Consider the following 19,277-nt stretch of genomic DNA (forward strand, 5'->3'; position numbering starts at 1 on the left):
CTGTAATTGAGGAGTCGGCGATGGTATGGTAATTGAACGAGGTGTTTCGATACTTTTATCACGCTATGTTTCATAACCTCCGCTCCACGAAGTGTACACTGGCCAAATTAGGAGGTGATATTGCACCGACTCTTCAGAAAGAAGTCCGATGGGGCATATGAGGATTTGTTGTCGAGTGGAAGTTCAAGGTGCCACCTCCGCATTCGGAGACATGACGATACGTGTAGATAGCGCACAGCCCCACGCAGAATCACGTAGTTGATCTGACCCTTGGAATAACGTCCTCAAACGAACAGACCCTTTTGATGGAAGTCTATTTTGTGAAGCGGCTAAAGACAGGGGGTATCATATGCTCCAAAAACACATCATAGTCAATACATTTCGCCATGTGTGACAAAACACCTCTACCATCCCCATGTCCTCGTTGAAGCTGTGAACACAGGCGGCTTCCACTGGATTTTGCTGGCGTCAATGAGCCTCTTCTGTTTCATTTTCTGCTTCTCTCTTTGCTGGATCAGCTTCTCCGGGATCACAATCTTGTGCTCGCCCTTGTGGTACACCTGCATCTTAAGCGCTTGTAACGTGTGCTCCACGTCCTGGGGAATGATGGCGAGTGCTGTCGAAATAGATTCGATCGTCGTCTTCTCATCACGCTCATTGTACCCTATCAGGAGGTCCAAGATGTTCTCACCCCAGTATTGGCGGTAACTCAGCAGGCCCAAATCCGAGAGAGGCTTCTCGGGCGACCCCAGCTTGCCTTCAATCCTGGACAGCTCATACGAAAACTGGATCAGCAAGCGACCGTAACCTTTGCGCTGGTATTGAGGCAGCGTCAGGATGCAAGCAACGTTATAACCGTCAGCACTCTCCTTTTCCTTGGAGAAGTATCCTATTATGTGACAGCCCTTATCGTCTCGAGTTGTCATGACGTAGAATAAAAAGGGGTCGACATCGTAGTAAAGTGTTTTGTGGTCAAGGAACATTTTGGACAGTAAACATAAGTTGCGGCAGTAAGTCCGCTGCCTCCTACCGTCGATCTCGAAAAACGACACTGAGTCGTCTCGGTAGATCTCGTTGCCAGGAGGGTGCTGCAACGTGCACTTTCGCCTATGTCTGGTAAAAGACTTCTCATCGCCGTAGTATCCGAGACAGAACTCGCAAATGAAGATAACATCCTCCTGGCTGAAGATCTCGGGATAGGGCGAAAAATACCAAGGAAATAGATCGTGCTTTCCGAACTGCACCTTGGAGATATTTCGTATTCGCGAGATCTCGGCAGGGTTCTGGGTCATGGAGCCGTGCGTCCTGAGCTTCTCGATCTCGTCTTCGCGGCTGAAGCCACCCAGTAGGTCCTTCTTTTGTACATCTTCTTCCAGGTCAATTTCCATCTCGTCGCCTCCTGCCGCGGGTGTAGCAGTTGCATCACCAGTAGCTGGTGTTTGGGCCTGGCTTTCCTCGGCTGTGGGCGTCATCTTCTGACTCTGAGACTCGACGAACTCGGTCCATGGGTGTGGGGTGGCGGCCTCTGACGGTGCCGACTGCTCCCTCTTCGCGGGCCGCTTCTGGGATTTTTTGGAAACCTGCTTCTTCGATGTGGCGACGCCCTTCTTCGTTTTGGGGTCCTTGGGTTTCTCCTTCTCGGGCAATGGCCATTCGACATCGTGATCAAAATCGATGCGGGCCGTTGGAACCCATTCGTCGAGACGCTTATTGAAGTTATCGAAGTTGCAGTAGAATTGCCGTCCGCTTTTTGTTTCTTTGATACTGAGGATTTCGGCTCTGCGTGGTATGCCCTCTTTCGTGACCATGGCAATGCATCCTACTCTAGACCGAAAAGATTAGTGAATGGCTTCAAGCGGACCGCCTTACTGGAGAAATGGCGGGGTTATGGCATGACTCACCTGATGGTTTCCGGAGTGGCCTTGCCCCTTTGTCGAGGTTCGCTGGAGCCTACAGTGGGCTCGCCGTTGGCGCCGTGTGCCGCCATGATGGAATGTTCGGTTCGTGGTTGTCGGTTGATGGAAGTTTCTGCTCGCTCTTGTTGGCCTTCTGGTTCCTATCGCAAATTATGGGAAAGTAGAAAGCGGGAAGAGGAAGGTGGTGTATGGCAGAAAACGCGAGCTGCTCCAGGCGGTGAAGATTCTGCCGCGAACCCCTGCGCATGTGTACAGCGAGGCGATGACCCCACTTTATGTCACCCCGATAATTGCAATAGTTTTGAAATTTATCCTACTGAGAATCGTTCATCGCTGACACCATCCTGCTGTTTCTATTTCACCAAATCTCAAAAAGATTAAGGGAAATATTTCACTTTTTTTTTGTGCTGCAGGACATAAGTGCCTATTTCTTGCTCCACCCCAAACGGCAGAGAATATGGCCCCTGAGCTATCGTCAAATTGGAAGAAGCTTCAAGCTCAACTCAAAGCGGCGAGCCCGTCTTCTTCCACAACAGCTGGACCGGTGAAGCGGAAGGCAGACTCCTCTGATCAGCAGCCGACGAAGAAGCCGAAACTTACATCCGACAAAAAGGGACCAGTCAAATATCCTCAAAAAAACGAAAAGGGAAAGAAGGAACGTATGGGTGTCACGCAAAGCTCAAAGGTTGAAGTTGAACCAAAGGTCGGCCCCTCGCCGTCCCTGGCCCTTTGGGCGGAGGAGAATGACATCTCTTCCGAAGCGCTGGCCGAAGCCTATGGACTTGGTCTGAAGAACAACTCTATGCTCGTTTCAGAAAAAGACAAGATTAACGCGGGCCTGACCGAAGCGCTTGATGTCGGCAAATATGTTGCCATAGACTGCGAGATGGTCGGTGTCGGACAAGGGGGGTACGAATCTGTACTGGCTCGTGTGAGCATCGTCGACTTCCACGGACGACAGGTGTATGACTCATATGTACGGCCTCAAGAGCGTGTCACCGATTGGCGCAGTGCCGTCAGCGGAATCCTACCTAAGCACATGAGGTTCGCTCGAGATTTTGACGAGGTTCAGGCAGACGTCGCCAAACTGTTGAAGGATAGGATCTTAGTCGGCCACGACATCAAGCATGATTTGGATGTGCTCAAACTGAGTCACCCAAGCAAAGACATCCGCGACACATCCAACTACCCGGCGTTCAGGAAGTACGGCAACGGCAGGAAACCAGCATTGAGGAGGCTGGCGGAAGAGGTCCTCGGCGTCACGATCCAGAGCGGCGCACACTCGAGTATCGAAGATGCCAGGGTGACAATGCTCTTGTTCAGAAAGCACAAATCCGGGTTTGACGTTGACCATGCGAATCGCTTCCCTGGCTCCGCAAGCACATCGGCGAAATCAAGACCAAAATCTAAAAAGCCCAAGAAAAAGAAATGAGCTGGAATTCTCCAATGCAGAAAATTCCTACCAAGACCTGAGCCTTTTAAATCATCTCTTCTAATGCCCCTTAAGCCCCGGATGCCGAATGCAATCCAATCCACCCAACTGCTCCTCATCCCGGTTGCCGCCATGAGCCACCACCCTTCATAGCGGAATGCCCTCCATCAACTCCAGGGCTCCTTCTCGACCCACTGTTATTATAACGTCGCCTAGTGTCTTCGTTAGGAAACCGGCTTCGCAGTATGTGAAGTAGTACTGCAAAACATTAGCATAGAGCGCATGAGGCACATATGGTACGTGTCTTACCTCCCACTTCCTCCTAAATACATCTATTTCTTCTTCACTCATGTTGTCATGTTCACGTTTCAATGCCGGTCGAATCTTGGAGTCGAAGTTTCGCAGGAACTCCTCCTTCCACAATCGCAAGGTCTTGGAGTAATGGCCTCCAATGTTCTCGACGTTTTCCACGATGAGAGTTCCTCTCGACTCTTTGCTGATGTGGTTCAAGAGCTGTGTGGTGGATGGAAGGTATCCTCCAGGGAAGATGTAGTGATTGATGAAACTGTTATCTGTCAGCGGCACAGTCTTTTTGCTGCAATCCCCTTTACTTACTCCTCTCCTTTTGAGTACGCCTCGTGACGGCCTTCGGGCATGGTAATGCATTGGAAGACAGCAATGCCTCCGTTCTTTTTCAACAATCTGTCGATACACGCAAAATATGTCCCAAGGAATTCTTGACCGACAGCTTCCAGCATTTCGATTGACACAATCTTATCGAAGGGTCTTTCTGGGGTTTCCAAAGCTCGATAGTCTGTCAAGCGGACGTCGATGCGATCGGAGAAGCCCGCCGCGTTTATGCGCTCTTCCGCAAGTGCCTTTTGTTCCTTGGAGAGCGTCAGGCTCGTCACTCGGCAGCCAGTCTTCCTCACTGCCTCAATTGCGAAGGAGCCCCATCCAGTACCGATCTCCAACACATGGTCCGACGGCTTTATGCGGGCGCCGTCAATGAACCGATTTAGCTTCGTCATTTGCGCCTGCTCCAATGTTTCTTCGGGCTTGCTCAGATCGGGGTTCTTCTTCCATATGGGGCAAGAATAGGTCATGTCCGGCGACAAGAATGCGGCGAACATGTCGTTGCTGATGTCGTAGTGCGCCGAGATGTTGAGGAGCGCATTGGAGAGGGTGTTGGTGGTTCGCGCCAGGCTCGAGATAGCGATGGATAAGCTCGAGAACCAGGTTGTCCCATTACCCATTTCTTCGCGGTTAACAATGAAGAGCTGTATCAGGATCAAGTCAGTGGCAAGAGCGGCAAGCCAATGGCTGATTGGAGCCAGCTACGGGTATACTGACTTGGAAGAAGGCGGTCAAGTCTTCGCACTCAATCTCTCCGAGCATGTACGACTCGGCGAAACCCATGTCGGCGAACAAGAATAGGCGCATCCAGAAGGCCTCACTCTTTATAACAACCTCGACCCGAGGGATGGCATCCGCGCGGCGAGGAACGTAGTCACCGTTCGTGAGGCTTTCATTGTATTTTGCGCCAAGCTTCTGGCCAAAAACCTGCCTAAGACCGGCAGGCTCGTCAACGAGAAGAAGCGTGCCTCGCTCGATTCTGGAGAAGACGGAGAGGATCGCAGGTTTGGCTACAGACAAAGCTGGTCCCCAGGTCAAACTGCCGACGGCGCCTCTCACCAGCTCTGTACCGCGGGACAAGGGCTGGGCGACAGCCGCCGGAACTAACGAGGGCAGCTTAGGCATGAGGAGCAAAGCTGTAAGGATGCCGGAGACGACTGTGTATAATACGGATAATAGATCGGAAGCTCAACGGCCTGGGGCGGGTCGAGCTGGAGTGGAGTGAAGGCCAATTGAGTTGGACAGCCACCGGGAAGCCTAAAAACAAGCTCTCCAGGTGGTGAGGCACACTGGGATGCTTGTTGGGGCTTTCTGGAGGATGGAGGGGAGGGGGGGGGGGGGGGGGGGGGGGGGGAGGGCTAGAGGAGGGGGTGGAATGCAACAATCAACAAGAGCAGAACATGTTCGCATCTGAGACTCGACGGCAGGGCGGGAGGATGGTTTTAATGCGCCCGCGCATGTCCGTGGCTAGAGGCCATGCTACGCCAGGCGCACAAACGCACCATCTTGACCGCCGGCCTGATGTACAGGAGAAACCAGCGTATGAGCTTGCCTTCTCCAAGGATACTAAACAGCAAAAGAGATCGTCTCGTCCATCGGCAACGTCGCAAGCCTGAGGAGCAATACCTACGTGGGGACAGGGGGAGAATCCATCCTGAATTAGGATAAAGCATGGATGCGGAAGTGGGCTGGGGCAAGGGTAGCTCGGCGGGAATCACTCGGGAAGGGGGCGGAAAAGAGAGGCCTTGGCCATCGCTTGTTTCACCGGGGGAATCGACAAATTTGGGCGGGCGGGCGTTGACTGACGATCCCATCGGCACTTAGCGTCCGTAGCATCGTGGGCACGCTCTACCTTACATAAGGTTTTTTTTTTTTCGAGGTCTTCGTCAAACTGACCGCTATGAGTGATTGTCTGAGCACCCAATGACATCGACTCGTATGGATCTTCGTATCTCGAAGCAACATCAATCAGCAAGTGAAGCATTACTCCAGGCAAGCCTGCTTAAAATGGAAAAAGTAGAGAAAAGAAAACACCCTTGCCAAAAGACTGCTTAGGACAGGCCTAGGGATGATGTCGACCTCTGACGGAGGGGCGGCGACCCGAGAGTATAGGACGTGCCCATGTGGGTGCTCTTGCAACTCGAGTCGGAAGTTGGACGAGCAAGCTCATTCGTCCGTGGAGCATACCACGTATGCGATAAAGGCCTGCCCTGCCCCTACATTGTGTGCTACGGGGGGCATTGAGCCAGTGCGCCGCCGCCGGAACGCTCGGCCACGAGCAGCCCCGAACCGTTAGTGCCAGGAGGACTAAGAAAGGTCGATAGAGATGTAGGCTATCACAAGGTGCAGGTTTCGAGAAGACTGTCGAATCTGTCCCGGCTCACATGGCCCGGTCAAGGCAACGGACGGCCTAGCGTGAGGTTGACGACTGAGGTTCTGGCCATCGGATGAAGGCAGAGATTAACTTCGGGCGGGTGAGTGGGTCTCCTTCCATCCAGGAAAACAAGCTGTGTTTGCAAGCGGCATGAGGGCACATGTTGATTGAATAGTGATTCGACGTCAGCTACTAACATGTTCTCTGGACAAAACACACACACACACACGCAATACGGCAGCAAAAGCGCTTGGCAAGTCCCTGCATCCCGACAGAGAGGAGCGTTTCCAGACCAAGACTCTCAACAAGTCGTTATTGCACCGACTGCAGAGTACATAATAGTTATTCCCCGAGTTGGCTGGGCGCAGTAGGCTGCAGGCAGTGGTTCCCCTACTCAGTATGTACTAACTCCGTACTGTTCGCCTTGATGAAAGCTTATTTTAGGTCTTGGTAGGAGACCGGCCGATCGACCATTCAAACCTCGATGATCGGGGTCGACGGAAATTAGTAAAAGAAATCCTGCCGTAAAGGCGTGGCCCAGCTTGCATCGTGCGGCAGGGTCTTTGGGCGAGTTCGCGGAGCTTTGCGCGGAATTTCTCGACCGCAACTGGGGTCTTTTAGGGTCTATGACATCAAGACTTTGGCTTTCCCCCATTGCAGGGCTGTCGGTCCATGTCAACTGGTTGCTCCAGAGTCTAGATCATACTGGGAGCATGGACCCTGGATAGCGATGCGCTGAAGAGTTCTGGATAAGTCGACGGAAAAAATGGCAGAGAGAATATGATAGGTATTTCGACCGGATGGTACGGCGGCAAGATGGTATTCGAGTCAGGGGACGGCCGAGCCTCGAGAGTCTAGCATTTCAGTGGGACACACCTGTCACACCGTACACCCCTGTCACAAAACACCTAGGTAACCCGGCCCCCAGGAAAACGAGCAAACCTACCTATCCATCCTGTCGCCCATCCGAATACCTACTACCTAGTAAGAGATTTAAGAACGCCATGAAGTGGGGCTGACTTGCTTGAGGATTGGACAAGTTCCAGATACCGATCCGAAAGTCTCATCGACCGTGCCTGACGGCTGCCTCACTTGTCACTCATGTCTCTCGCCTGCAAGCGCAGCCAGCCACCAACGCAAGTGTCAATGCCGGGTGTGGTGGGGAGGTCTTTTCTACCTTTCGCCCTAACTGCAGTGATACACCAGCCCCTGCCGATGACTGCCCGGGTTGGTGAAACAGTGATCCTGAAGGCGGCCCGTGCACACGGCAGCCCAGAACGTCTTATCGATAATGATGGGTCTGCTTATCGCATTTCACTTATCGGCGGTTTAATTGAATTCGCGTCGTCGAGGACCGCTGTGGGGTTTGGACGCGTCTGGTACGAATACTCACGGAGCGAATGAACACACATCAACAAACCCGACCCCGTTGCTGAGCACACAAGACAGGCCACCATGTCGAAAGCAATTCTCTCTATTCGGTCCAACGAATCCGATGAAAAGAGCAAAGCAGTCGCCAACCTGTTGCCATGTCGCATACACCACAATGGACCGATTGGTGATGCCAATACCTTCTGGAATCCTGTTCGGTCAGAAGGTGAGCCATCTACCGACCGAGCGATGATTGTAAGGATAATGTGTAGTTGGTGCTGACTTCAGTCAATAGATGGGAAACCCTTGGCATACTTTCGTGGTCGGAAACTTTACGGCACGACTGTCAAGCTGCCAGAGCAATACCGAGGCGTTGTTATGGAAAAGAGCGACGAGGTCGAGGCCCAGCAACTCGAACTCGAGGACGAGGGAGAAGGGGCCGAAGGCGATTTGGTCGAGCTGGGAACCATGGACGTCAAGGCTGTGTTTGACGAGATAGTCATCTGGGGTCACGAGTCGAGCGCCGAGGCGGCGTCGGATCCTTACGTGAGGAGTATCGAGGAATGGCTGACTGTCGCCGAATCGGTGTGTCCTGCTGTGGGTGTTAAGAGATGAAGTTGACTAACTTGCTTGCAGGTACACTCGTACCCTTCGCCGGAGATGAAGAACGGCGCATAGGCGGGCGAAGGCTCGCAGAGTTTGGTTCTAGGGAACTGTACACTGCGGTTTTCTGTGGGCACGGAGTAGCAGGAACATTGCATGGTTTAGGCGTTATGGGAGCTGTGCGAAGCAGAATGAGTACAAAAAGGCCAAGTAAGCTCCGAGCTTCGAATTCTCTATCTGGATTTCAGAATATGATCAACTCCTTATGCCCTGTCTGTTTCGCGGCGATATGCCTACAGTACATACCTACCACCTGTAGGCGTATCCCAAGTTTCCGCCAACAGTACTCTCCGGATTGAGGATGATTCTCAAACTGGACTAGCGCCAGATGCAGTCAATTAAAGCCGTCGCGCCAGCAACGCGCGCTGACGCGCCTCCTGCCCCTCACGCGCCAAAAATCAATTAAGCCCCCTATTGTCTCCGCCTCCAAATGCGAAAAAGGATCCATCGCATCCCACCACCCAAAATACCACCTCCGCCTAAAAACAACAACCCGCATATCAGCCTCGTTCCCGTCCCTTGCGCCTCTTTTACCCATTGTTGACCTCCCACCCCAAACGACAATATTTTGCAGCTGCTGCAGACGACATACTGTCAACAATGGCTCCCTCCAGCGACGCCGGCCTCATAATGTCGGATGCCCCGTCCCGCGCGGCGGGTACCCCTAGACGCTCCTTCATGCCCAGCTCCTCCGCTGGCGGAAGGCCACGAGTGCCGCCATCCGAGAGCATGGGTGCTGTCAGCGACGATGAGGCCGAGGGCTTTGCTGACGATCAGGTTCCTCGCGGATCAAGGATACCCGACATCACAAACATTCCCCGCGTCGAGGACAAGATTGGTCTGATGGTTCAGGACCACTTTGAGTCCTTTATCGAAGGGTGAGTCGCGGCCTCTTGCTCTTCCTTCGCTACGTAGCATATCTGACCATATTGAAATGCAGATTCATAGACGACCCGACTTCTTCTGGCGCACCGACATCGAGCGCCGTCACAACGGACAAGTACTATATTGCCCAGATTCACGGCATGCGCACATACCAGCTGTCCACCTTCTATGTGGACTTCAAGCACTTGGTGACATGGCAAAACGGCGAGTTGGCAGATGGCATCATGCGTGGCTACTACCGCTTCATGCCTTTCCTTACCGCCGCCTTGCACAATATGATCGCCAAGCATGAGCCGCAGTACTTCCGCGAACATAGGCAACCTACCTCCTCCAGCAACCCTACCAACTCGACCGCAAGCCAGCTGGGTTCCGCTAGCCAAACAGAAATGGGCGGCAAGACAGCCAACCAGCAAACTGATAAACTTTTCGCCATTGCGTTCTACAATCTGCCCCTAATCTCACGAGTCCGCAGTCTCAGGGCGGCCAACATCGGCCAGCTCCTCTCCATCTCCGGCACCGTCACGAGGACGTCAGAAGTTCGCCCTGAGCTTTCTCTTGGTACCTTTGTGTGCGAGGCTTGCAGGACGGTTGTTCCCAACGTCGAACAGACCTTCAGATACACGGAGCCTACTCAGTGTCCCAACATGACCTGCCTGAACCGCCAGGCGTGGCAGTTGGATATCAGACATAGCACGTTCGTCGACTGGCAAAAGGTGCGCATCCAAGAGAACAGCTCTGAGATTCCTACGGGGAGCATGCCAAGAACGATGGACGTTATCATGCGCGGAGAGATTGTAGACCGAGCCAAAGCTGGAGAGAAGTGTATCTTCACCGGTGCGCTCATCGTCGTGCCAGATGTTAGCCAAATGGGTCTGCCCGGTCTGAGACCAAGTGCCGTTCGAGACGACAAGAATTCCAATGGCGCCGATGTGGGCGGCTCTGGCGTCAGTGGTCTCAAAGCACTTGGTGTCCGCGATCTTACCTACCGTCTGGCTTTCCTTGCTTGCATGGTCACCCCCGATGTTTCCAACTCGGGCCAGGCATCAAGTGGGCAGGTTTCAGACATCATCAACTCGTTGACCCAAAACAACACTCATGATGCTTCAGAGTCGGTTGAAGATGTTCAAGCCGCAGTACTTGCATCCATGAATTCCTCGGAAATCGAGGAGCTGCGCGAACTGGTCCATAGCGATCACATTTACTCGCGACTGGTAAACTCGATTGCACCGACGGTCTATGGCCATGAAGTTGTCAAGAAGGGACTCTTGCTTCAACTTATGTCTGGTGTGCACAAAACCACAGCTGAAGGCATGGAGCTGAGAGGTGACATCAACATCTGCATCGTAGGCGACCCCTCTACGTCCAAGTCCCAGTTTCTCAAGTACATCTGCTCTTTCGCCCCTCGCGCCGTCTACACCAGTGGCAAGGCGTCTTCCGCTGCTGGTCTCACAGCCGCTGTGGTCAAGGATGAGGAAACAGGCGACTTCACCATCGAAGCCGGTGCCCTTATGCTGGCAGACAACGGCATTTGCGCCATTGATGAGTTCGACAAGATGGATATCGCCGACCAGGTCGCCATCCATGAAGCTATGGAGCAGCAGACTATCTCTATCGCCAAGGCTGGAATCCAGGCCACCTTGAACGCCCGCACCTCAATCCTTGCTGCCGCCAACCCAGTTGGCGGTCGCTACAACCGCAAGACGACGCTCCGCGCCAACATCAACATGAGCGCCCCCATCATGTCTCGTTTCGATCTCTTCTTTGTCGTGCTCGACGAGTGCAACGAATCCGTTGATCGCCACCTTGCGGAGCACATTGTTGGACTTCACCAGCTGCGCGACGAAGCCATCGAGCCTGAGTTCAGCACCGAAACCCTGCAGAGATACATCCGCTTTGCCCGCACCTTCCGACCCGAGTTCACTCCTGAGGCTAAAGAGCTGCTTGTTAAACACTACAAGGAGCTTCGCGCCGACGACGCACAGGGCGGAATCGGGAAGAACTCATACCGCATTACCGTCCGTCAACTGGAGAGTATGATCCGTCTATCAGAGGCGATCGCCAAGGCCAACTGTGTGGAGGAGATCGAACCACCTATGGTTACCGAGGCCTTCAACTTGCTCAGACAGAGTATCATCTCCGTCGAGCATGATGATGTCGAAATTGACGACGAGGAGTTCCCAGAGGAGGGCGCAGCTCTGCTTCGTGCGGCCTCTGAGGCAGCAGGCCAACCAGTCGAAGAGGGTGACATGGTCGTTGACGGAGCCGAAGGGACAGCAGCGGCCGCGGCCCGCCCCAAGCAGACTATCACGTTCGAAAAGTACTCGAGCATGGTTAACTTGTTCGTCGAGCACGTCGCTGAGGCCGAGGCTGAAAACGGAGAAGGCGTCGAAGATGATGCGCTCGTGGAATGGTATCTGGAGCAGAAGGAAGATGAGTTGGAAGATGTTGCACACGCCGAGGAGGAGAGGGCGTTGGCCAAGAAGGTGCTCAAGAGGATGGTCAAGGTATGTGATCTTTTCTTTTTGCTGTCGATGTTAAAATGGAAGCTAACCTCATGCTACAGGAGAATATTCTCATGGCTGTCCGTGGCCAGGGTCTTCTCGACGAAAGCGAGGCAGGCGAGGGAGCGTCTGCGGCCGCCGAGGCGGAGCAGCGCATCATCTACGTCCTGCATCCCAACTGTGCTGTCGAGGACTTCTAAGTAACTCCGTCCCATAAGTGTTGACGCCTTTGAGAGTGGCCTTGAGGTAACTGGCCTGATTTGGACGAGGATCATGAGTAGGAAAAAAAAAAGTAAGCTAATGTCCGCGGCATTTTGGAGACTTTCCCCCCCCCCGAGCCATGAATGGGTGGGAAGGGATTTTGGGCTTGTGTTATTGCAGCCTAGGAGTTGGGGCGTTGATCGGACGAGCTGAACTGTCTTACTCGAGATAAGATGCATATGAAAAAAGAGATTCCCACCTAGCAGATGACTAATGTTTGTTATTCCATGATTATACGTGCATGTTACGATTTACATGCTTGTGGGCTTTCTCCCCGAGCCAGTCCGCCTCGCTCGGCCAGCACCTTGAGTTCAGCCACTCAAACGCTCCTGAGAAAGCCAAGTCCCACCAGCCTTGAGCAGCTTCGGGTGGGGGTTCATCATGCTGATAACCCTCCCTCTCAAAGACGGCATAAACCCCGTGGAACTACCCAATGCGGGCTTACAACATGCAAGAGAAGCTGCGACAAAAACTCCATTCCGATTGGTTCACAAACGGACGGCGCGTCTTCTCCATCTTTGGGTTTCATCGGACGTACTGAGCTGGCTGACGGTTGTCTTTGGCATTCCTGCTCCCCTCCTCTCGCCATTTGATATGTCAACACGCAAGTCCTCTTTGTATATAGCTTGCGTCTGATCTCGTAAAGGGCTCCGCAGAGAAGCCGAACCTCACGAGACCAGCTATGACATGAATATCATCACATCCATTCGAGCTAACAAGATTGTATAACTTTTAAATTGGATTTGATATATGACGAACGAAAACCAAAACATCGCAACGCCTACCCCCGGATGCTGAAGCTAAAGCGGATATAAAACATACATCTTACAAATTGTACTTTCCTTTTGCCGCCCCCTTCCACTTCTAATGTCTTCGACGGTCTCTCCGATGCTTGCTCCTCCCGCTTCTTGACGTGTTGATCCGTCTACTCAATGCAATTTATTCCTCATCGGACTCCTCCTCGGCAACCTGTCGTCTCGTTAGTCACTATCTCGCGGTGATAAAACGCTTTCATTCAGCACAGTCACTCACCCCCTCGTGGAAGTCCCGTCCCTCCTTGGTAGCCTTGATGACGCCCACACGGATGCAGAAGTCGCCAAACCTCTCGCCCTCCTCTCTCTCGACCGCGTACCGCTTGAGCAGCGGTTTCATGATGGCCAGGATCTCGTCCTCCTTGATACTCTGGCGGAACAGCTTGTTCAGGCGTTGCCCATGGTAGCCACCGCCAAGGTACATGTTGTACGCGCCGTACGCCTTTCCGACGAAGGCGACCTCGGCGAGCCATGGACGGGCGCATCCATTGGGGCAACCTGTCATACGCATTACGATCGAGTCCTGGCGCAGGCCGTTCTCCTCGAGGCAGCCTTCCAGCTTTGTGATGAGCTGGGGCAGGTAGCGCTCCGACTCGGCCATGGCAAGACCGCAGGTGGGGAAGGCGACACAGGCCGAGGAGCTGAGGCGCAGGCCGGAGAAGTTTACGTTGTCGAGCTTGTACTTCTTCATCAACGCTTTGATAGATTCCAGGTCCTCGTCGGCGACGTTGCTGAGGATCAGGTGCTGGTTGCCCGTGAGGCGGAACTCGCCCTTGTGCACCTTTGCGATCTCGCGCAGGCCCGTCTTCATCTGGAACTCGGGTGTGTCCTCGATACGGCCGTTCTCTATGAAGAAGGTGAAGTGGTTGAGGCCCGTCTCGTCTTTCTGCCAGCCAAACGTGTCGACGTTGGACTTGAACTCGAACGGACGCTCCTTGTCAAACTTCTGGCCCCAGAGCTCCTCGACCTTGGAGCGGAATACGTCGACACCCATGTCGTCGATGGTGTACTTGAGACGCGCGTGCTTGCGGTTCTTGCGATCTCCGTGGTCGCGCTGGACGAGCATAACCTTTTCGCAAGCGATGTGGACCTGGTCCGTCGTGACGAAGCCGAGCATGCGACCGACCTGGGGGTAGGTCTTCTTGTTGTTGTGCGTGGCACCCATACCACCACCGGCGAGCAGATTGAAGCCTTCCAGGCGGCCGTCCTTGCCCTTGATGGCGATCAGGCCGATATCGTGAGCGTAGACGTCGGTGTCGTTGTGGGGAGGGATAGCAATGGTGATCTTGAACTTTCTGGGTAGGTAGGTAGGCCCGTACAGAGGCTCAAAATCTTGGACAGCATCACCGGCGATCTTGGTCTTGGTGTCATTCTCGTCCGCCAGCCAAATCTCGTGGTAGGCAGTGGTTGAAGGCAGCAGGTGGTCACTGATCTTCTGGGAGCTGGCCCAGACCTCCTTGTGATACTTGGATTGCGTGGGCAGCGAACTGCACATGACGTTACGGTTGACGTCACCGCAGGCGGCGATGGTGGTCATGAGCGCGCGGTTGATGGCCTGCATGGCGGGCCTCAACTTACCCTTGACGACACCGTGGAACTGGAAGGTCTGTCGAGTGGTGAGCTTCATGGTCTCGTTGCCGAGGTCATTGGCAATGTCGTCCATCTGCACCCACTGCTGGGGAGTGGAAATACCGCCAGGCAGACGGCAACGGATCATGAAAGAGTAGGCGGGCTCCAAACCCATGGCCTTGCGCTCGTCTCTGACATCGCGGTCGTCCTGCATGTAGGTACCGTGGAATTTGGTAAGTTGCTGGTCCGCGGCGGAGATGGCACCGGTGCTGGTGTCCTTGAGACCCTCAGCAATGGTACCGCGAAGGAAGTTGGAAGCAATCTTGATGTCCTCGTTGGTGATCGGAGCGGGTTCCTCAGGGAGACCGTCGACGTTGTCGACACCAAGAGCGGCCCAGATCTTGGGCTCCCACTCCTGGAAGCCTGTCTGGTAACCATCGGGGTCTTGGTCGTCACCGAGCCCGACATCGGCAAGTCTCTTACCACCAAGGTTGGCAAGAACACGGTCGAGGTCCTTGGCGGGTTTGTTGTAGTATATCTTGTCCTCCTTGCGGGGCCAGTAATGACGGTCACCGAGACCGAAGACGGAGTAGTTGACGTTGGCGAGGTCAAACTCGGTGTTGTCCTTCAGAGCGGTCCACAGGGCGTGGCCGTTCTGGGGGAACTCACCCTGACCCGCGGTGGACGTCACGAAGATGATGTTCTCCTCGGAAGGCAAGTCCTCAACAGGGTAGTCCTCCATGACCATGACCTTGATCTTGAGGCCGCGAGCCTTGCCGCGGTTACCGAGACGCTTGGCAACGCTGGTGGCATTGCCGTTGTCGGAGGCATAGAGAATCGTCAGAGGGGCTCCGAAGAGGCCCTCGAGCAGTTGGTCGTAGGCATCCTTGGCCTTACGTTTCTGCTGGGCTCTAACCTCAGTGCCAAAGTCCTGCGATAGATTGGCAGCGAAGACGGGATTACGTTGCATGATCTGGGTCAACTGGTTGTCGCGGTCCAGGAAGGCCTTAAGCTCGCTCTTGATGCGCTCAGAGTCGAGGGTGAAGTTGGGCTCGCCTTTGGCCTCATTGGCGGGGTTCCAGCGGTATAGGGGCCAATAGCCGACATCGATGGCCTTCTTGGTCTCCTGCAATACAGTCAGGGGAGAATCGGTCTCGCCGAAGTAAGGGAGGTAGGCAAGGACGACCGAGGGGCCATTGTGCTGATCGGCTTCGAGCATGGCCTGCAGAACCTGAGTGTAGGAGCCGTAGACGGCGGTCGAGGCGACGTAGGCGTTGCCAAAATTCATGGCGTACAGGCCAATGTCCTTCTTGCGACGGTTGGCGTCGGCGGCTGCACGCTCGGAGTAGGGAGTCGAGTCAATGATGAGCATGTTGACGTTCTCGCCAGAGGCCAGAACGTGGTGCACGCCAGAGTTGCCAAGGTCGTAAGCCCAGGCGTCGGATCCTACAAGCCAAAGAGACTCCTTACGGAACAGGCGCTTGCTAGATAACAGACTGCGGGCGATGGAGGAGCCATCAGTCTCAAGACGAGGAATGAGGTCGTCGGCGATCTCGTTCGCCTTCTTCGCATCGGCCTCGTTTGCGGCCCAGCGGGCGAGCCAGCTCTTGGGAGCATCAGTCACAAACTGGTTGCTGTTGGCAGCCTCTTTAACCTCGCCGACGAAGCGCTGGCGCCGCTCCTTGCGGGCCAACAGGGAACCGAAGCCGAATTCGGGGCTGGCCTGGATGGAAGAGTTGATGCCGGCGTTGCTGGCCTTTAGCGCGTTGGCAACATAGGCCCTCTGGCCGAACAGCTGGTCGAGGATCTTGGTGTAAGAGTTCTCAACCTGGGGTTTCTCAAGCCCGTATTCTAGTGTCTGCTGGGGGACGTCCTTGCGACCGACCTCGAGGTTCTGGACAGGGGACTCGGAAGTCAGGTTTTGCAGTACGCCACGCAGAGCCTGGATAACGGTCTTGGGGTCAATGTAGCCAAGCTGGTAACCGACGACAGTCTGGACGCCGCCGAAGCCGCTCTTCACACTGGTGAGGACATCGAGGAGGACAGGGCCCCATTTCGTCGTCTTGCGGTGGATCTGCTCGAGGACGGCAATGCGCTTCACAGACTTGGGAATGGCATCGGCCAGAGCGGAACTGAGCCAAGGGCGGTACAGCCTCGGGGTGATGATGCCGACCTTGGAGAAGTCACCGCCGCGGCGGGCCTGGTCGATGACATCTCCGAAAAAGTAAGCGCCGGAGCCGAAGACGAAGAGGCAGTTCTCCGCGTTGGTCGGGCCGGCGTAGAAGAAGGCCTGATACTCACGGCCTGTGAGCCTTTTGAAGTGGGTCCAGATGCCGTTGGCGTACTTGAGGATGTCATCGGAGGAGACGACGGGCAGCGCCGCGTCAATGGTGGTGGCGTTGGAGGAGACGACGGAGGGGGGGCTGTCGGTGACGCTGTGCTGGGCGCTAGATTGGACCGAGGCCCGGGACGAGTCGAGCTTGGAGTGCACGGACGAAGCGAGGTCGGAGGAGCTCAGGCCACTGATGGGCGAGGAGCCGGTCGGCGGCACGTCGGATCGATCAGAGGCGATCGGCAGTCGGCCGTCATCGGCATAGATGCCGACAGCCGCTCCTGTGCCGTTTGACGGCTGCTGGAAGCGCCTCGCGGCGTCAACATCGAGAATCTGGCGCACGAGCTCGGGGTCCTCAGCATCGATGGGCGCGTCGTCGTCGCTCGAAGATGAGGCGAAGAAGTGGACGACACCCTTGCCGGAGCGCAGGGCGAGGGCATGTGCCGTCAAAGCCATGTCCTGCGCCTCCTGCAGCGACTCGGACTGGAGGAAGGTCCATCCCGAGTTGCGGATGGCTGTGATGGTAGAGAAGTCAGGAAAGCCGGCAGGCTGGAGGGAGACGTGCAGGACGACGGGGTAGTTTGCCAGCTTGTAGAGGTGGGAGATTGCGGGCAGGAGGGCGGTTGAGGATGTCGTGACGGCGACGAGCTTGCCGGCGCGCGAGGGCGCAAAGACGGAGAGGAGGGGGTCGGCATTGTGTCTGACGTATTGAACCTGGGAGGGGCTTCTGTCAGCCAATGTGTTCCTTCACGCGCCGAGATAAGACCACGAGCAAGGGAATTGAATGCTCACCTCGGGAATAGAGGCCTTTGCGACGAGGCTCTTGTCGCCGCGAGCGACGTAGCGCTTGAGGTGGGATGAGAACTCGGAGTCCTTGGCTAGCGAGGGCTGGACGGAGACGACGACATCGCTGGAGAGGTATGCGATTCTCGCAACTAATTAGACCGCAGTGTTAGCAATGCTATCGTGGCTGGCCCGCGCCTGCGCCAGCGGGCGGTTGTCCATCACCACCGCCTTCTCCCGTCTTTCCCATCGTCCATCGTCCCTCTTGGTGACGGCCGCTGGACGCTTGGGGATGCGACAAATAGCAGAGCTCTGATTGGCCCACCGATAGTGCCGCTGGAGCTTCGCTATAGCTATAGCGGGCAATGCGCTGGAGGACAACGCTGCTACAGGCAGTAAAACAGGGGGAACGGGGCGTAGCTTACCAGCCTCTCCAGGCGTCTGGATCTGGCCTCTTGTCGGTGCCATTGTCGATTTGTTTAATTCAGGAAGGGGGGTATCGTATAAGTCGCAGGTCTCCCTATCTAATAGTTGCCTTTTGCTCTTCTCTTTCCCTCTTCGAGCCCGACTTCGGAAGAGTTGTCGGTACAAGAAAAGAGAAAACGTAAATAATATACGACAGCGGGAGCAGCAACCACAGCAACACGACGACCGGTAAAGAAGGTTGACGATGGAGGGGGAGAGAGAGAAAAGGCAAAGTCGAAGGGGTGGGAAAGAAATAATGCAGAACTGCGAAACAAGTCCGATGTCTCCTGCTTTTGGATATTAATTCCCTGGTCCAGGTCTTCTTCCTCCTCAGCACGTCTTAGACTAGGCCGACGGCTTGCTCTTGCTGGCCTTCGTTCCCACCGACGAATTTTGCCCCGCAGAAAACAATGAATTTTGTCGACATCAGGGTCGATTGCGTGATCGGCTAGCGCAGCGTCTCCCCCAGTCCCAATTCGCTGGGCGTACTGATGCCGCCGCACTGCCCTTGCTGCGGCTTTGGGGAGGAGGGACATGCTCCAAGCCCGCCACGGCAATCAGCCACTCCCCAGTCAGTGGCCAACGGCCGGCGCGAGTACCGGTACCATTTCCGACATGTTTTGACCTGCTGGGATACGTTGCCATTCTTTATCATTGACTGTTGGCCCTATCCTTGTATTACAACCTTGTGTTGTCTACTAATCATGAATTTCTTGAGTGAAGCGCGTGTTATCGATTTTCCTAGTAAAGTATTCCATCATGATCCGAAGAAAGATGGCACTTGAGGAGACATTGAGTACGTAGAGAAAGGTGACAAAAACAGAAGGCGTCTACCGTCTCAAGACAGAAATCAATGGCCGAATGCCGAAAAAGGCCGTTGTCGGCCGGGAATTTTTACTCGTTCCTCAGTTCTCATACCTTTGGGCCGCTCGATGGAGAAAATAGTCCTTCATTCATACGGGGACGAGACGTCGTTAGGTAGTTAGTATGTACTAACACCGGACACCCAACCCCCCCAACGTGCTCCATATCCCGCCATGGACCCCGTCGAATCCAGTGCCCCGGGGAGTATTTCGGATTACAAATGGTCAGAACTGCACTTGCAGCTCCTGCTCTTTACCGAACACTCTCTCCGAAGCCCAGCCCGATCGGCAATGAGCTGGTCTCCGAGTCATCATCCAATTACCGCGCCCTCATTGACATCAGCGTCTTTTATTAAACATTAGTGTATTCACACCATGTACCTAGTGTAGGTGCCTGGCTTATGCTGTAATTAC

General features: G+C 54.6%; 7 protein-coding genes across 7 annotated transcripts; 3 read left to right on the plus strand and 4 right to left on the minus strand.

Moving 5' to 3' along the window:
• Positions 1-265: 265 nt before the first annotated feature.
• Positions 266-2,119, minus strand: LY79DRAFT_598456 (MOZ/SAS family protein). The gene is made up of 2 exons (XM_060561807.1): positions 1,902-2,119; positions 266-1,824 (listed from the first exon to the last, which is right to left on the minus strand). The coding sequence occupies exons 1-2, from the start codon at positions 1,985-1,987 to the stop codon at positions 405-407; spliced, it is 1,506 nt and encodes a 501-aa protein (XP_060418852.1). The 5' UTR covers positions 1,988-2,119; the 3' UTR covers positions 266-404.
• A 254-nt stretch (positions 2,120-2,373) lies between these two features.
• Positions 2,374-3,348, plus strand: LY79DRAFT_506553 (exonuclease; the record flags this gene model as incomplete). Its single annotated transcript, XM_060553734.1, has 1 exon — positions 2,374-3,348. One exon carries the CDS (start codon positions 2,374-2,376, stop codon positions 3,346-3,348), a length of 975 nt encoding a protein of 324 aa, XP_060418853.1.
• A 147-nt stretch (positions 3,349-3,495) lies between these two features.
• LY79DRAFT_506690 (cyclopropane-fatty-acyl-phospholipid synthase) lies at positions 3,496-5,109 on the minus strand (the record flags this gene model as incomplete). The annotated part of the gene is made up of 4 exons (XM_060553748.1): positions 3,496-3,606; positions 3,658-3,913; positions 3,964-4,628; positions 4,702-5,109. The coding sequence occupies 4 exons, from the start codon at positions 5,107-5,109 to the stop codon at positions 3,496-3,498; spliced, it is 1,440 nt and encodes a 479-aa protein (XP_060418854.1).
• Positions 5,110-5,331: 222 nt separating this feature from the next.
• LY79DRAFT_538340 (uncharacterized protein) lies at positions 5,332-5,992 on the minus strand. The gene is made up of 2 exons (XM_060556731.1): positions 5,842-5,992; positions 5,332-5,785 (listed from the first exon to the last, which is right to left on the minus strand). The coding sequence occupies exons 1-2, from the start codon at positions 5,966-5,968 to the stop codon at positions 5,427-5,429; spliced, it is 486 nt and encodes a 161-aa protein (XP_060418855.1). The 5' UTR covers positions 5,969-5,992; the 3' UTR covers positions 5,332-5,426.
• Positions 5,993-7,572: 1,580 nt separating this feature from the next.
• Positions 7,573-8,776, plus strand: LY79DRAFT_538344 (ribonuclease H1/H2 small subunit). Its single transcript, XM_060556732.1, has 3 exons — positions 7,573-7,955; positions 8,025-8,314; positions 8,366-8,776. Exons 1-3 carry the CDS (start codon positions 7,814-7,816, stop codon positions 8,405-8,407), a joined length of 474 nt encoding a protein of 157 aa, XP_060418856.1. The 5' UTR covers positions 7,573-7,813; the 3' UTR covers positions 8,408-8,776.
• A 43-nt stretch (positions 8,777-8,819) lies between these two features.
• LY79DRAFT_538346 (MCM2/3/5 family protein) lies at positions 8,820-12,267 on the plus strand. Its single transcript, XM_060556733.1, has 3 exons — positions 8,820-9,269; positions 9,332-11,691; positions 11,829-12,267. Exons 1-3 carry the CDS (start codon positions 8,993-8,995, stop codon positions 11,976-11,978), a joined length of 2,787 nt encoding a protein of 928 aa, XP_060418857.1. The 5' UTR covers positions 8,820-8,992; the 3' UTR covers positions 11,979-12,267.
• Positions 12,268-12,681: 414 nt separating this feature from the next.
• On the minus strand, positions 12,682-18,368 carry LY79DRAFT_538354 (sulfite reductase hemo protein). Its single transcript, XM_060556734.1, has 4 exons — positions 17,961-18,368; positions 17,545-17,687; positions 13,072-17,466; positions 12,682-13,008 (listed from the first exon to the last, which is right to left on the minus strand). Exons 1-4 carry the CDS (start codon positions 18,001-18,003, stop codon positions 12,979-12,981), a joined length of 4,611 nt encoding a protein of 1,536 aa, XP_060418858.1. The 5' UTR covers positions 18,004-18,368; the 3' UTR covers positions 12,682-12,978.
• Positions 18,369-19,277: the final 909 nt, after the last annotated feature.

The sequence above is a fragment of the Colletotrichum navitas genome (assembly GCF_030913465.1).
Source record: "Colletotrichum navitas strain CBS 125086 chromosome Unknown LY79scaffold_5, whole genome shotgun sequence".
In the NCBI taxonomy this organism is placed as follows: Eukaryota; Fungi; Ascomycota; class Sordariomycetes; order Glomerellales; family Glomerellaceae; genus Colletotrichum; species Colletotrichum navitas.

Bases quoted from the DNA above. Each gene is read 5' to 3' on its own strand.
- LY79DRAFT_538346 (XM_060556733.1), top strand. From the start codon at position 8,993: ATGGCTCCCTCCAGCGACGCCGGCCTCATAATGTCGGATGCCCCGTCC. The intron at 9,270-9,331 runs GGTGAGTCGCGG...TATTGAAATGCA, and splicing joins CTTTGAGTCCTTTATCGAAG to GATTCATAGACGACCCGACT. The intron at 11,692-11,828 runs CTGGAGCAGAAG...ATGGAAGCTAAC, and splicing joins ATGCGCTCGTGGAATGGTAT to CTCATGCTACAGGAGAATAT.
- LY79DRAFT_538354 (XM_060556734.1), bottom strand. From the start codon at position 18,003: ATGGCACCGACAAGAGGCCAGATCCAGACGCCTGGAGAGGCTG. The intron at 17,688-17,960 runs GTAAGCTACGCC...CGGTCTAATTAG, and splicing joins CCAGACGCCTGGAGAGGCTG to TTGCGAGAATCGCATACCTC. The intron at 13,009-13,071 runs GTGAGTGACTGT...ACGAGACGACAG, and splicing joins GACGGGACTTCCACGAGGGG to GTTGCCGAGGAGGAGTCCGA.
- LY79DRAFT_538340 (XM_060556731.1), bottom strand. From the start codon at position 5,968: ATGCTTCACTTGCTGATTGATGTTGCTTCGAGATACGAAGATCCATAC. The intron at 5,786-5,841 runs GTAAGGTAGAGC...TGGGATCGTCAG, and splicing joins CGAAAAAAAAAAAACCTTAT to TCAACGCCCGCCCGCCCAAA.
- LY79DRAFT_598456 (XM_060561807.1), bottom strand. From the start codon at position 1,987: ATGGCGGCACACGGCGCCAACGGCGAGCCCACTGTAGGCTCCAGCGAA. The intron at 1,825-1,901 runs GTGAGTCATGCC...TTTTCGGTCTAG, and splicing joins GCCACTCCGGAAACCATCAG to AGTAGGATGCATTGCCATGG.
- LY79DRAFT_538344 (XM_060556732.1), top strand. From the start codon at position 7,814: ATGTCGAAAGCAATTCTCTCTATTCGGTCCAACGAATCCGATGAAAAG. The intron at 7,956-8,024 runs GTGAGCCATCTA...TTCAGTCAATAG, and splicing joins GAATCCTGTTCGGTCAGAAG to ATGGGAAACCCTTGGCATAC. The intron at 8,315-8,365 runs GTGTGTCCTGCT...ACTTGCTTGCAG, and splicing joins GGCTGACTGTCGCCGAATCG to GTACACTCGTACCCTTCGCC.